Source organism: Macrobrachium nipponense, chromosome 20 (genome assembly GCF_015104395.2).
Source record: "Macrobrachium nipponense isolate FS-2020 chromosome 20, ASM1510439v2, whole genome shotgun sequence".
NCBI classification, from domain to species: Eukaryota; Metazoa; Arthropoda; class Malacostraca; order Decapoda; family Palaemonidae; genus Macrobrachium; species Macrobrachium nipponense.
The window spans coordinates 73451937-73467851 of NC_061089.1; the positions used below are offsets into that span (position 1 = coordinate 73451937).

At 46.6% G+C, this 15915-nt stretch overlaps 1 protein-coding gene across 2 annotated transcripts in view; it reads right to left on the reverse strand.

The window, feature by feature from the left end:
* The window catches only part of LOC135195082 (protein maelstrom-like), a 63317-nt gene extending 49317 nt beyond the window's left edge, over positions 1 to 14000 (reverse strand). For both annotated transcript variants that reach the window (XR_010310066.1, XM_064221463.1), the window contains exon 1: positions 13326 to 14000. Coding sequence is in view for 1 of the 2 variants with exons in the window: in XM_064221463.1 (XP_064077533.1) it covers positions 13326 to 13454 (129 nt within the window). In the remaining variant the exon portion in view is untranslated. The remainder of the gene's footprint in view (positions 1 to 13325) is intronic.
* Between the last annotated feature and the right edge of the window lie 1915 nt (positions 14001 to 15915).

Below are 15915 nucleotides of genomic sequence, written 5' to 3' on the forward strand. Positions count from 1 at the left end.
AGAAAAATACAAATTTATTCAATAGCTAGCTTGTAAAAAGTACTTGGTTATAAAAACTTGATTGACAACTAAGCACCATGTCTACTATGGGTTTCAGAGACAGTGCAAGCACGTTTTTTGGGCAATACCTATTTCTGTAACGAACACTCGTAACAGAACGAGATTTTGCTATAGTGCATTACACCCAGTGTCGTAATTTATAAGGGTATCGTGAATCACTAATTGTAAAGAATAACGACACTTGTCCTTGTACCAAGAGACAAAACTCCATTATGCAGAAATGGATACGAACACGTGTATAAAGCTCCACCTACCCTCTCCCCACACTCCCCCCCCCCCCTCCACCGCCATCCCTTTTCTTCTTCTTTCTTCCTCCGCCTTCCTTTCCTCTCTCTCTCTCTCTCTCTCTCTGTTGCCATTCGGTATGTGTTGACCCTCCAAACTGGGTATAAGACTACACACAAAACCGTTGAAATTGGTGAAATTAGGCTAGTATTGGAAGTATATATACATAAATATTAAAGCAATTTTATCATTATTGCATTACTATGACAACTAGAATTCATGGAAACAGTTTATAATAATGGAACGGCGTATGTGTGAAGCCTCCACTAATGTGGCAACGATGATTTGCCATTCTTATCATGCAAACATTAAAGCATGCAAACATTAAAGGTTACAATTTATTTCTGGCATACGATATTAAAGAAATTCAAAATACTAATAAAGACTGAAATCAATGAAAATTACTAGCAAAAAACAAAAAAGCAACAAAAAAAAAAAAAAAAAACGTAGTCGTTCCTCTGCACTTTTCCGTATTGCGTTCCTCTATGGTTTTCGGCAGCCAGATGTACGAAAAACGTTAGAAACATTGATTGTTTATCTACTTTAGAAATATCTGTAATTTTTCGGGGTAATTTGGTTACAAAAAAGGGATAATATACATGAATTAAATCAAAATTTTTAAATAACAAAGTAAATTTAAACTAAATAACGAGTAAAGTAAACAGTTTAGGGAATAAAACTTTGCAGTTTCGTCGTCTGTCGTCGTCTGCTGTTCGTAATTGTGTTTATGGCGCGTGCGCTTAGAAACCAGGAACAGCAACGGGTTTAAAGTGCAATGTGGAGTGAACTGAGACCAAAATGTGTATAATAACAATCAAATAAGCACTGTGGAGTTTCAGTTGTGATGGCAGTAAGGATAAAAACTGCCGATTACAAGGTAAGAATGAATTCAGTTCAAACCATAACCCCGGGAATAACAAGTTTCATACTTTCACTAATATAGGCAACAAAATGTTGTTTTATTGTGCTGATTACAACTGCAATCTTGAGTAAGATCAATAAACGTTACATACATACGCTAACATTGTTCAAATGAGTGCTGGGAAGGCTGGGGAAAGATGGTGGCCGTCACTGATGAGAACCGACCATGCAAAATGTAGCCGCCATATTGGATTTCAAAACTGCCTTGAAAACATATTTTACGAAGAGCTCACATGCTTATTTTAGTTCGTATGGGGCTTTCATATATCACAATATGTTGACGAAACTTCAGTCTTTTAAATGGTATGCTTAGAGTTGCAATATTCATGTTTCACACCAATTAAATATCGAGTGGAATAAGACCCGTCCACCGTGATGAGGGTTGGCCTGTCGTGATATTCTACCCTACATACGCTAACATTGTTCAAATGAGTGCTGGGAAGGCTGGGGAAAGATGGTGGCCGTCACTGATGAGAACCGTCCATGCAAAACGTAGCCGCCATATTGGATTTCAAAACTGCCTTGAAAACATATTTTACGAAGAGCTCACATGCTTATTTTAGTTCGTATGGGGCTTTCATATATCACAATATGTTGACGAAACTTCAGTCTTTTAAATGGTATGCTTAGAGTTGCAATTGTAGGGAGAAACATCACGACAGGCCAACCCTCATCACGGTAGACGGGTCTTATTCACTCGATATTTAATTGGTGAAACATGAATACAATTGCAACTCTAAGCATACCATTTAAAAGACTGAAGTTTCGTCAACATATTGTGATATATGAAAGCCCCATACGAACTAAAATAAGCATGTGAGCTCTTCGTAAAATATGTTTTCAAGGCAGTTTTGAAATCCAATATGGCGGCTACGTTTTGCATGGACGGTTCTCATCAGTGACGGCCACCATCTTTCCCAGCCTTCCCAGCACTCATTTGAACAATGTTAGCGTATGTATGTAACGTTTATTGATCTTACTCAAGATTGCAGTTGTAATCAGCACAATAAAAGAACATTTTGTTGCCTATATAAGTGAAAGTATGAAACTTGTTATTCCCACCCGGGGTTATGGTTGGAACTGAACTCATTCTTACCTTGTGATCGGCGGGTTTTTATCCTTACTGCCATCACAACTGAAACTCCAGAGTGCTTATTTGATTGTATTATACACATTTTGGTCTCAGTTCACTCCACATTGCACTTTAAACCCGTTGCTGTTCCTGGTTTCTAAGCGTGCGCGCCATAAACACAATTTCGAACAGCAGACGACGACAGACGACGAAACTGCAAAGTTTTATTCCCTAAACTGTTTACTTTACTCGTTATTTAGTTTAAATTTACTTTGTTATTTAAAAATTTTGATTTAATTCATGTATATTATCCCTTTTTTGCAACCAAATTACCCCGAAAAATTACAGATATTTCTAAAGTAGATACAATCAAATGTTTCTAACGTTTTCGTACATCTGGCTGCCGAAAACCATAGAGGAACGAATACGGAAAAGTGCAGAGGAACGACTACGTTTTTTTTTTTTTGCTTTTTTGTTTTTGCTAGCACTTTTCATTGATTTCAGTCTTTATTAGTATTTTGAATTTCTTTAATAATCGTATGCCAGAAAATAAATGTAACCTTTAATGTTTGCATGCTAAGAATGGCAAAATCATCGTTGCACATTAGTGGAGGCTTCACACATACGCCGTTCCATTATCATCCTGTTAAGCGTCCGCCCTGATGAGCTCGCTGCTAACGTACCGTCACGCTTTTTTTGTAATCAGCGATCATAGCACTGATGATAGTTTTTCAAAGTTAATATGATTTTTATGCTTGTTATTCATACTGTAATTAACTGTAGGAAAACATTCTCTCTCTCTCTCTCTCTCGGAGTCCAGTCACTCGGCAAAGAAAAGTCATCTTCACTCCCGCAATTGGAAGAAAATTTTGTATCATCACTGGAGGATTCAGAACTAGAGCTCTCATCATCAAATAGGTTATCAATATCACACTCCTCATCTAGTATTTGATTGATCTCACCTGAAGAAATATGCTCCTCTTTGGGACATTCATTGTGAAAGACGCGAAATCCAATTTGTCTCGATAAACGCCCGAAGCGTATTGAAAGAAAACCAACAGGGACAGGCAGTTTTCTAGCATAAGCGACCACCAGGAAAGAGTTGCCAGGCTGGAAATAAGTTTCCCATGTGCTGAGAGTGTTACCAAATGATGTTCCTACACTTTCTATACGAGTAAACGTATTATTACGGGGCTGACGGCTTGACAAGCACAGTTAGTCTTGAACGTAATATCCCGTTGAAGGCGCTACCGAGTAGATCGCGGTAAACGTATTATTACGTGGGTGACGCTTAACAGGTTATAAACTGTTTCCATGAATTCTAGTTGTCATAGTAATGCAATAATGATAAAATTGCTTTAATATTTATGTATATATACTTCCAATACATAGCCTAATTTCACCAATTTCAACGTTTTGTGTGTAGTCTTATACCCAGTTTGGAGGGTCAACACATACCGAATGGCAACAGAGAGAGAGAGAGAGAGAGAGAGAGAGAGAGAGAGAAAGGAAGGCGGAGGAACGAAGAAGAAAAAGGGATGGCGGTGAGGAGGGGGGGGGGGGGTTGGGGAGAGGGTAGGTGGAGCTTTATACGCGTGTTCGTATCCATTTCTGCATAATGGAGTTTTTGTCTCTTGGTACAAGGACAAGTGTCGTTATTCTTACGATTAGTGATTCACGATACCCTTATAAATTACGACACTGGGTGTAATGCACTATAGCAAAATCTCGTTCTGTTAAGAGTGTTCGTTACAGAAATAGGTATTGCCCAAAAACGTGCTTGCACTGTCTCTCAAACCCATAGTAGACATGCTGCTTAGTTGTCAATCAAGTTTTTATAACCAGTATTTTTTACAAGCTAGCTATTGAATAAATTGTATTTTTCTCAGTCAAAACATATGCACCCCTCAATGCTAACTTTCCTCTTTTAACGACTTTCTGGTCATTGCAAATTCGGCCCCATAATTTCTTATGGTGCGAAAACAGACAGAGGCCCATGGACCGAAAACGATTGCGTCACACTACGGCGATAATCCAGCAGTAAAACATCTTCATATATCCAAAAAGTAAATAATAAAGATATATATGCGCATTACGATTATAACAATTACATGTATAGCTGATAACAATCTGCATGAATAAACTGGTAAACTGTTTCTGCAATGACAGTTGAGTATAGCAATTATTTACAATAGGTACGAAAGTCAAGATGTCGTGACGTCATAATACAGAACTTGAAAGAACGTTCTAATTCAGAAAATAATTACTTAAATTGAGTCAGAGTAGAGTTACGTTTTCAATAACGAATATTTTCAAATTAATCATCATAATATGTAAAATATTGATGTTTTACTACTTATTTAAAAATTAGCCAAGAGCACGCTTCTCGTCATCTTCTACCCAAACAGCTGTTTACGCCTGGCTTCTTGTTGGTGAGAAATCGTGTTTCGATTGTTGTGATAAAAGTGCTCAGCGTCTGTGGGTACAAGTGGTGTGCGGATTTTATCACAGGAAATGGAAAGTTTGTTGACACAAGCGACTCCGTAAACATCGAGATGGCGTCAATCTTCGAAACATTTTTAGTTGTAAGTAAAAATTTCTAAAGCGTTTTGGTGAGATTTCCACTGCCGTGGGCGCCATTTTCAGTACCCTCTGTTTAAATATGACAATTTGTCGAAAATTGCATTTTTCCTAACTATACAAACCTGAGGTCCTTTAACAATAGGAAGTAGCTAGCGGCAGCTGGAACGGTCGTAAGCTTCGAACAAGGGAGAGAACGGTAGTTAACTGCTTGTCGATCGTCGCGCGGCGGTAAACAAATCACTTTTGCTTTTGGCCCATGCAAAATACGCAGAGTGAGGGGTGGTGGCATGAGGAGGGACTTTATGTTAAAGGACCTCAGGTTTGTATAGTTAGGAAAAATGCAATTTTCGACAAATTGTCATTTGTTCCGATACGTAATACAAACCCTCGGTCCTTTAACAATAGGAAGACTCACTTCTTGGTGGGAGGAATCTGAGTCTTTTTGATGAACAGACTGGTGTTCGTCCATCCCTGGAATGCCTCCCTGGTCGTAAGAGCGAGGGAGGGATCCAAGCCTCTGTCCGATTGATCGGGGTGTGCACCGCAGGATCAATGGTCAGACCTCTGGGCCGAGTACTAAGAGAGAGGCAAGCGTATCTCTTCGTACCAGCATTGTAAGAACTTTTTCCTTTACATGAGCAAATGTAAAGTAATGGGTTTGTCTCATGTTGGCATCCACTTCTCCCCCTTGTTGGAGAAAAGTGGTGGATATTTACTCCTATCTCTAGTTAAAGAGATAGGATGGAGCTCTGTTGAATAGCTTACCTGCATCTGACTCCCTTTCCAGCAAGGTAACGACCGTATCCCTCTGCCCCACAGGTAGAGGTAGAAAAAGATGGTGAAGAGAAGCCAGTCACTCTCTCATTCACGCATTCATTCTCCAGTCATACCAGGAATCGATGCTGGTTCTGCCTGCTCGGGTGCTGGGTAATAAGCTTACACAACGTGTTGAGCAGCCACCACAGGTCCCAAGGAAAAAGTATACCAAGGACTTGTGGGCAATATCCCGAAGGTAGAAGGACGTGAAGGTGGTCTGGTTGGCCCAGACACCTGCCTTCAGGACCTGCGCCACGGAGAAGTTCTTACGGAACGCTAAGGAGGGTCCGATACCTCTGACTTCGTGGGCTCTCGGACGGAGCGTACGGATGTCGTCGCTACCATCAGCTTCGTACGCTCTCCTGATCACCTCACGCAGCCAGAAAGAAAGCGTGTTCTTGGAGACTTTCTTCTTGGTGACCCCAGTGCTAACGAAGAGGCGTCGACACTCAGGCCTGAGATGTCGAGTTCTCTTCAGATAGCGCCGTAGCGCCCTCACAGGACAAAGCAGCACTCATCCGCATCGTTATCGGTGAAGTCCAGGAGGGAGGGGATCGTGAAAGACTCGAACCTGTCGTCAGGGATCGACGGATTCTGAGTCTTAGCTACGAAGTTCGGGACGAAATCGAGCGTCACAGATCCCCAGCCTCTGGTATGTTAACATCATAAGAAGGCCATGTAGTTCCCCTACTCTCTTCGCCGATGCCAGGGCCAGCAAGAAGAGGGTCTTGAGGGTCAGATCCCTGTCTGACGACTCTCGGAGTGGCTCGAAGGGTCTTCGAGTCAAACTCCTAAGTACGAGAGTCACATCCCACGCAGGGGGCCTGAGTTCCCTGGGTGGGCAAGACCTTTCGAAGCTCCTCATTAGCAAGGATATCTCGAACGAATTCGAGATGTCCAGTCCCCTCAGTTTTAGGACGAGAGCCGGGCGGGGGCTCATATCCCTTAACTGTGGGTACTGAGAGGAGCTTCTCTCTGGCGAAGAAACACGAGGAAATCCGCTACCTGCTGAAGAGTGGCTCTGAGAGGAGACAGACCCTGTCTACGACACCAACCACAGAAGACGGCCCACTTCCCTGGTACACAGCTGCAGAGGACTGTCTGACGTGTCCAGCCATCTCTGTTGCTGCGCTACGAGAAAAGCCTCTCGTTCGCAAGAGATGTGGATAACAGCCAGCCGTGAAGTTGAAGGGACTGGACTGCGTGGTGGTACCGTTCTACGTGTGGCTGGGCTAGGAGGTTGTGCCAGGTGGGTAGTTCTCTCGGTGCGTCCGCAAGAAGAGCCAACAGGTCCGGATACCAAACGGCTTGAGGTCGTTTGGGAGCCACCAGGATCATTCTGAGATTGGGAGTGACCAGCGCTCGACTGATCACTTTCCGAATCAGACAGAAGGGAGGAAAGGCGTAAGCGAAGAGGTTGTCCCAGGGGTGTTGGAGAGCGTCCTCTGCAGCTGCCCATGGGTCCGGCACAGCTGAAAAGAAAACCTGAAGTTTTCTGTTGTTGCCGGGTGGCGAACAGGTCTACGACCGGTCGCCCCCACAGGTTGAAGAGCCTTTCCGCCACATCTTGGTGTAGAGACCATTCGGTCCTTATCACCTGATCCCGACGGCTGAGCTTGTCTGCTACTACATTCCTCTTGCCTGGAATGTAGCGTGCTGACAGCTCTATCGAGTGAGCCGTGGCCCACTCGTGCACCTGGCACTGTCAACTGATGGAGCGGAAGAGACACTAGCCCCCCCTGCTTGTTGACATATGCCACTACGTGGTGTTGTCGACATCAACACCACTGAGTGTCCCACCAAGCGGTCCCGAAACTCTTGGAGAGCGTTGAACGCCGCCTTGAGTTCCAGGACATTGATGTGAAGGTGCTTTTCGTGATGGTCCCACACACCTGCAGTCAGCAACTCCTCCAGGTGTGCGCCCATCCCTCGGTCGATGCGTCTGAGAACAGAAGCATCTCCGGGGAGTGCGTATAGGCACTCCTCTTAAGAGGTTCTTGTCGTCGAGCCACCAGGCTAGGTCCTGCCTCACCTTGTCCGTGATAGCCACGGGAAAGTAAGGAGGATCCCTGGCCTGGGACCCAACTCTCCCTTAGCCTCCACTGGAGAGACCGTAGGTGAAGACGCCCGTGAGGGACTAACTTCTCGAGTGACGACAGATGGCCGATCACGACTTGCCATTGCTGTGCTGCTGTTCCTGCCGCGACAGGAACCGGCCGGCTGCCTCCCTGAATTTGCTGATACGCAAGTCTGTCGGGAAAGACTTGCCCTGCTACCGTATCTATCAGCATACCCAGGTACTTCATCTTCTGCTTGGGTTCGAGATCGGACTTCTCGTAGTTTATCACGATCCCCAGATCGCGACAAAACTTGAGGAGTCGATCTCTGTCCTGTAGCAACTGCGAGCGGGAGCTCGCCAGGACCAGCCAATCGTCGAGATACCTCAGAAGACGTATCCCGTTCGAATGGGCCCAGCCGACACCAGAGTGAACACTCGCGTGAACCACCTGTGGGGCGGTTGAGAGACCGAAACAAAGTGCCCTGAATTGGTACACCGTCCCGTCGAAGATGAAGCGGAGGTACTTTCTGGAGGACTGATGGATGGGTATTTGAAAATACGCGTCCTTCAGGTCCACTGAAAGCATGAAATCGTTCCCTCCCCCTGATCGAGTCGAGCACTGAGCGTGCCGACTCCATCGTGAACCGCGTCGTGCGAACGAAGCGGTTCAGGGGGAGAGAGGTCTATCACCGGGCGCCAGCCCCCCGATGCCTCTCCACTAGGAAGAGGCGGCTGTAAAAGCCCGGTGACGGTCCTCCACGATTTCTACAGCTCGTTTCGCCAGCATGGTCTTGATCTCCTGTCGAAGAGCGTTGTCCTTTGCTGATCCCCTGGACATAGGTCTGTAGATGACCGGTTTGGAGATGAGGGGGGCCGAGACTCGAAGGGTAGTAGATATCCCTCCCGAAGGACGTCTACTATCCAGTTCTCGGCGCCGTAGCGCTGCCAAGTCGCCCAATGGCTCGCCAGGCGCACCCCCCCACTTCCGGCAGCAGGTGAGGGGGAACGCCGTCCCTAGCGTTTCCCTCCTCGTTTCGACTTCTTTCCAGCACCTCCTCGGGGAAAGGAGGGCTGGGAGGAGGGCTGGTTGCGGCCTCCTCTCGCAGAAGTCGAAACAACTGGAGTCTTCACACGGGGTGGGGTTTGGACGGTGCAACCGTCTTCGCCGCCGTGGAAGCGCTAGCCAAGCTCTTTGGTTTGGCCGCAGTTACTCGAGATTGCCCAGAAACCTTCGAGACTGCCGGTGGGGACTAAGCGGTCACTCTCGTCAGTGCGCCGCCGTTCCACCGCAGCGTCCACCATCTCTCCAGGAAAGAGAGCTGGGGAACTCCTAAGAGGTCCATTTCGTAGCCCGAGTGCCGCCTCACGCCCACCACCCCCTTGGTCACTCGGGTAAGGACTGCGTCCCTACGTCGAAGAACCAAGTTGGCCCACAGGTTAGCAGTCTGATGGCGAGGTAAGAGATTGCTCTTCCTCCAGACTGGCAGTCTCCTAAAAGAAGCGTCGTCTTCGAGAGCAGAACTCCCGGAGCCGGCCGCTACTTTGGATATTGTGAGGGACCACAAATCCAACCAGGAAACTGCCTGGAATGCTGCCATAGCGGTAGATTCCAGGGCAAGTGCCTCCTGCTGCGAGAACCATAGGTTCTCCGACAGGAGCTGCTGCAGGGACACACCTGGAGTCAGCCTCGCTAACTCCGGGTTAACCTGTTTCGGCAGTATCGGGTCTTCCGATGGCACGTAGATCGCCTCTGCCGCTGTAGAGGAGGAGGAACAGCTTAGAGGACCGTCCGGATTTTAGCGAGTCCTCCCGTCCTGAGACGAGATTCTCCACCTGATCCAGGACTGAGTCCGCAAGCTCTGATCGTGGCAACCCCATCGTCATTTTGGGCTCCCTCTTGGGACCCCAAAATGACTCGAGCCGGGACGTGGGCTCTGCTGGTGGTAGCGGCGATCCTTCCGCGAGGTCATTATGCAGACGCATCAGCTTAATGACCTCTGCGAAGTTCCTCTGTATCTCGGGCGTCACAGCGTCTTGTGGAGTAGGACCGTCCAGTCCCTCCAGCAAGAGCATATCCCTCGATACTCCTCCTTCAGAAGGAGGAACAGCGACAGACCCCTGACGGTCGCCTCCAACTACTTGCGCGTACGTCCTGGTCGGTCCTAAGACCGTGCCTGAGCCGTACGGCGTCATAGCCGGGTCACGAGCGGCGACCTCTCGTGATCGCTCCTTGGTACCTCGCTCTCCCGGTATAGCCCGAGGAGGTTGAAGGTACGGGAGAGGCAGACCTGACGCTCCCCCCTCGCTCGCTGGCAGGACCAGCGTGCGTGGAGGGCTGCTGCTGATCGTCAACCCGCGGTGACGGTCGAGCAGTAGGCCTAGCGTCGCCGCTCGCCTGGGGGCGATTGGCTCGGCTGAGAACGTCGAGACCGATCTCTAGCGTCAGGCGAGCTGCCGCTGGTCACCGTCTCCGCCCGGTCTCATCGGGAGCGGCGGACGGGTGACCTGCTAGGCTCCCTTTCGCGTCGAGACCGGCCAGCGTCCTCTCGGCGCGTCAAACCGCTGGTACCAGCCGTGGCTGGTACCGGCGGCCGTGGGGACTCCTTCCTCGCCTCAACCCGTGGCCGGTCAGCGACCGTCACGTCAGCCCGAGCAGCCAGTTGGTCGCTGCGAGAGCGTCCACTGGCCTGGCGAGAGTCGTGTGCACGACTCTCGCCAGTCTTCTGCTCCGCGCCGCTGTCTTGACGGCGAGCGAGCTCGGACGTCAAAACTTTGGCTGGACGGTCCTCTTGGAAGAGCGTCCACTCGGTGCTTCTCGCGAACGAGAAGCGGCCGAGACGGACCAACCTGGTTTAGCGGTCGGCAGAACCGCTAGCACCAGGTGAGGACGCACCAGCCGAGGCTGATGCACCTCTGGTCCCCGTCGCTTCTTCTTTGCAGAAGAAGCGACGGGCCCTGTACCCGAATGGAACAGGAGGACCAGCAGAAGAGCTCCCCAACTCGCCTGAGCGAGCCGGGCCCTTAGAAGATCCCGAAGGAGTCTTCTTAGGGGGGGAGGAGGCAGCCTTCTTCTTCTTCGGCTGTTTAGCCTTAGAAGTCGAAGGGGAAGGAGAGGCAGCAGACGACGAAGAAGACGATGAAGACGACGACGACACCTTCTTCCTCTTCCTCTTCTTCTTCGCCAGGCTCCGCAGGACAGACGTCAGGTCTTCCATCCAGGAGGGAGCCGGGGCAGTGCCGAAGCAACAGGGCCCGACTGCACCTGTCCGGAAAGACCTGAGACTGTTACAGCAACACCAGCAGCAGGAACAACAGGAACAGGTCCGGGAAACAGCAGGAACGGCAGGAACATCTGAAATGGAATGTGCAGGCCTATCTGAAAAGGAAAAGAGTAGCTGGAACGGCAACAGGTACGGCAGGCACGGCAGGTACCACGGGAGAGCCAGGCGTCCTGTCGACAGTCACCGTCATCCGTGGCACTGGCGGCAGGTCCAGGGGGGTACTCTTAGGGCAGCGGAAGTCCGGGGTTCGGCAAAGGAAAAAATCCAGGTGGTGGTGGCATCGTCCTCTTTGGAACGGCGGCAATGGGTTTTTTGTACTGCCACCGTGGGTGTCACCGACATTATATGGGGCGTATATACCAGATGTGGTGGCATCTCATACGCTGGTGTCGTTAATGTGGTAGTAGTGGTGGTCACCGCACCATGAGTGGACCACCGCCGACCCCGCCAACCGCTGAAGCAACCCCTGGATGCTGGGCACTCCCTGCAGTCCCAGCGACTCCCCACACCTGTCCCAAGTCGTCCTTCGCTGATGGCACACCTGCGGAAGCAACAGTCGGGTTAATTGGAGGGGCTTCCCCGCGCCTGGGGGGCGAAAACACCCCCCAGAGCGGACGGAAGATCCCGAGTACAGCTGTACGTTCCGGGTAGCGGGCGCCCTCCTCCACACTCGACGGATCGAGAGAGGAAAAGGACTCCGCTACCCCCCCCGCAGGGGAAGGCGCGAAACGTGGGGGCTGGCCGGGAGGCAGGAAAGAGGACGAAGTGTCCGTCACCAAAGGAGTCACTGGACTTCCGATGACTTCTTGGCCGGCCTAAGTCTCTTCCTGCTCGTACAGCACCCACTGCGCCTCCCGGACCACCCCTTCATACAAACCACACATGGTTCGTTGCGGGAGCACTCTCGCCCCCGACAACGAGTACAAACTCGTGGGGGCCACCTCAACGAATGACCTGAACCCTCCACATTTACGCCCCTCCAGCCCGGGACACACTCTACGGGCGACTGGAGGGCGCGGTGATATTTCCATTTCTTCCAATTCACTCATTGCAAGAATAATAGAATTGAGAAAAGTACTTACAATCACTCCTGATATACAGAAAAGAGAAACAAATACTCAAAGTTGAAGCAAACGACAAAGCGGGCAGAGCGATGGCGAACACGTCCTTCCCACACACGGCCGAAAGCAAAAGTGATTTGTTTACCTCCCAGTCGCGCGGCGCGCGACGATTCGGACAAGCAGTTAACTACCGTTCTTCTCCCCTTGTTCGAAGCTTACGACCGTTCCAGCTGCCGCTAGCTACTTCCTATTGTTAAAGGACCGAGGGTTTGTATACGTATCGGAACAACTTAAAATTTGGCCTTAATTTCTAACTTTGGAGAAAATACTTACTTCGAAAGGAGAGTAGAGGTCTTTAGCTCCGTTTCTCACCAACAACAAGTCGCGACTGATGCCCATCTCGGGTGTCAGGACGCGTTATAATGTACTTTTTCGGAGGGTGGCTTGCATTGATTGTAGGTGGCCTGCTTGGCCTGCTGTGATGTTCTACCCTATTCATGTTTCACCAATTAAATATCGAGTGAATAAGACCCGTCCACCGTGATGAGGGTTGGCCTGTCGTGATATTCTACCCTACTTACTTCGAAAGGAGAGTAGAGGTCTTTAGCTCCATTTCTCACCAACAACAAGTAGCGACTGATGCCCATCTCCGATGGGATTGTCCATGCTGATCGTACATGGTCCACTAGGCTATGTACCCTACGGTTTTTTTACCCTATGTAAAAATTTCGAAAGCGTTTTGGTGTTGTGGGCCTGCATTGGCCACCGTTTTCATTACCCTCTGTTTAAAGCTTAAAATATGGCCTTAATTTCTAACTTTGGAGAAAATAATTTTACTTGGAAAGGAGAGTAGAGGTCTTTAGCTCCGTCTCTCACCAACAACAACTCGTGACTGATGACTATCTCCGGTGTCAGGACGCATTAGTATAAGTACTTTTTCGGAGGGTGTCCAGCCGTGATCGTCGGTGAGTTGGCCAGTCCATGAGGTGTTTTCCCTTACTAGCCTAGCCTATATTTCTAAGTTTGCTTCAGGAAACAGGAAATCACGTATGCAATTCTTACACAGCCGAGATTAATAATCACCTAACCTAATGTACCCTAGAAAATAAAAAACAAGTAGTCAGTACGAATGACAAAAGCCTTGCTGGGCTAGTTAGCTATAGGTATTAGCCTAGCTAGCTACTTACTTTCCAATCAGCATGCACTAATGATGCCATTTCCTTCATGGGAACTTTCTTCCCTAGTCGCTTTTCGACCTCTGGTTTCATTGCCACCATATAGAAGAAAAATTCGTTTTGACTCTTGTTCTTCCCCATTTTAAAAGTTTGTATCTTCCAAACTTGTGGGTATTTAATACAAATTGGCAAATTGGGTAGACTTCCACTTGACTCGAATACGGGACTGGGATTGTTTACTTTACGAAATGACTATCCAATAATGTCGATGTTCGATCATGTTACTTTCGACTTCAATCAACCAGCAAAGTAATTTACTTCCAGATTTTTCTAAGGTTAACATTAACTATCTAAAGAACAAAATTCATCTGAAAATAACATCGTGGCTTTTATTTCATATCAACGAGATTTTTTTAACGGATTCTCTAAACATTCTCTCAACGTCTGGGCATTGTCGGTCAGTAAACCGAACAATTTTTGCCCCACGCCTTGGCAAGGATGCAGCACACGATGGCCGAGGAGAGGCTGAAAATCAACACTATAGCGGTGCATGCTCTAGAAATAAAATAACTGTTGATACGGTTAATTATAATACTTTTCTATGTTATTTTTATCCTATTTATAATTAACCTCAGCGGCTGGAACACTCTTTAAACTGTGTACTCGACTGTAAAGCAATGACAGCATAATACAACGGGTGATAAGATACGCTATCGCTACATTTGTAATTTTATCAGTTAGCCGATATTTAACACCACGAAACAAGGTGCCTAATAGTACTAAATAGGCCAGTAATACGGTGCAATCGGGAAATATGTGAATCAGTTCATCTAACAGATCAGTATGCATACTGTACAATAATATAAAAATCTCTCTCTCTCTCTCTCTCTCTCTCTCTCTCTCTCTCTCTCTCTCTCTCTCTCTCTCTCTCTCTCTCTCTCTCTCTGTGTGTGTGTGTGTGTGTGTGTCTCGAAACAGGAATTGACTGTTAGTGTTTGGAATTGTTTGCACAATAATTTAATTCTACCGACCATCCGTTATTATTATTATTATTATTATTATTATTATTATTATTATTATTATTATTATTATTATTATTACTACTACTACTACAATGCTAGTTGAAAAAAAAACAAAAGGATTATAACAAGGAAAATAACTGGTATGGAAAAAATATAGAAGTAAAGAATGAATTATATGACAAAATTAACAAGAAATACACATGAGATAACAACAATTATTTTGTTAAATAAACAAATGAGTTACACGTGAGCCTGCACAATACAGTAGGTAGCTACCTATACATCTGTACTTTGAACTTCGTCAGTGCCAACGATTCAATGGCGTAAATTGGTTACAACTGTGGCAAAATTCTAGAAAACTGTGCAGTATTGAACTTCAGAAAAGAAAAAGCAAGGCTCATTAGAGTTTTTGTGTAGTCTTGGAAGTTCTGCAAAGGTTGATCAAAATTGTGAGAAATTCCTCTCACAACGATTTTATTTTCTAATGTTTTGTATATTCACTTGTTTCCATGCTATTTGTCTTTTATTATAGTTATTAGTGTACGTCTCATAAGAAATTATTGATTGATTTTCACTGCGTAATGCCGTCTGTCAGGTAATCGACAGACAGGAACTATGTTACTGTATTTGTGTTCATGTGAAAACCAAATATATTCGCATGCCCATATATTTTGTAAAGATACGTACGTCTATATTGCAGGACATAATAAGGGTGAAAGAACCACATCTATTCGAGAATGACACGCTTAACATTATTATATGTGATTTTGCTATGCTCTAGTACGTAGTATCTGTGGTGCGCTTAGCACCGAAAAGATGGTTTTACACAAAGACGAAGTCTTTTGACATAACGTCAGTAGACGTTTTAGTAACGAAGTATAATTACTGTTTTAGTTATGATAATTCATTTGTCCTTATATATATAAAATTGCTCTTGGTGAATGTATTGCGCATATTACGTATGGTAAGAGTTAAAGGTGTCAATGGGTCTTGTTTGTGCCTCTCGTCAGAGAAGCCATTAGGAGAGGTCAAAAGATCGGGAGGGGAAAAGAAGGGTAGTAGTTCGCCCCTCTGATCGTTCCTTTGCGCGCCCCTTTAAGGGTGTGTATGCGTATGTGCGTAGTACGCTGTATGGGTGTGATATCGCCCAAAATTGTATTGACACACACCACCAATTAATTCACTACTTTTAATAAATATGTTGGAGTTGCACACTATTATATTTGGAATTTATTTTTGACAACGAACTTGATAATTATTATAAAGTTTTTTTTTATGTTCATGCAAACCTTGTAAGTTAGTTCTGCATTCGTATTAATTGTATAAGTTGTCTCTTTCCAACAAAACCCGAATGCAGGACGGAACGAACAGCTTCTTGCAGTGTTGCCACACGTACGATAATTATCGTACAAGTACGATAAAAACGGCCTTGGTACGATGCACGATAGTATTTTCCATTATCGTACGGCTTGTGCGATAATTCTAAGGTGTTGATAAGTAATTAATTACAAATATAAATGGTCGGTGAACTCCTCCATGAAACAGGCTAATTTCTATAAAAAAAGAAAGAATTATTTCGG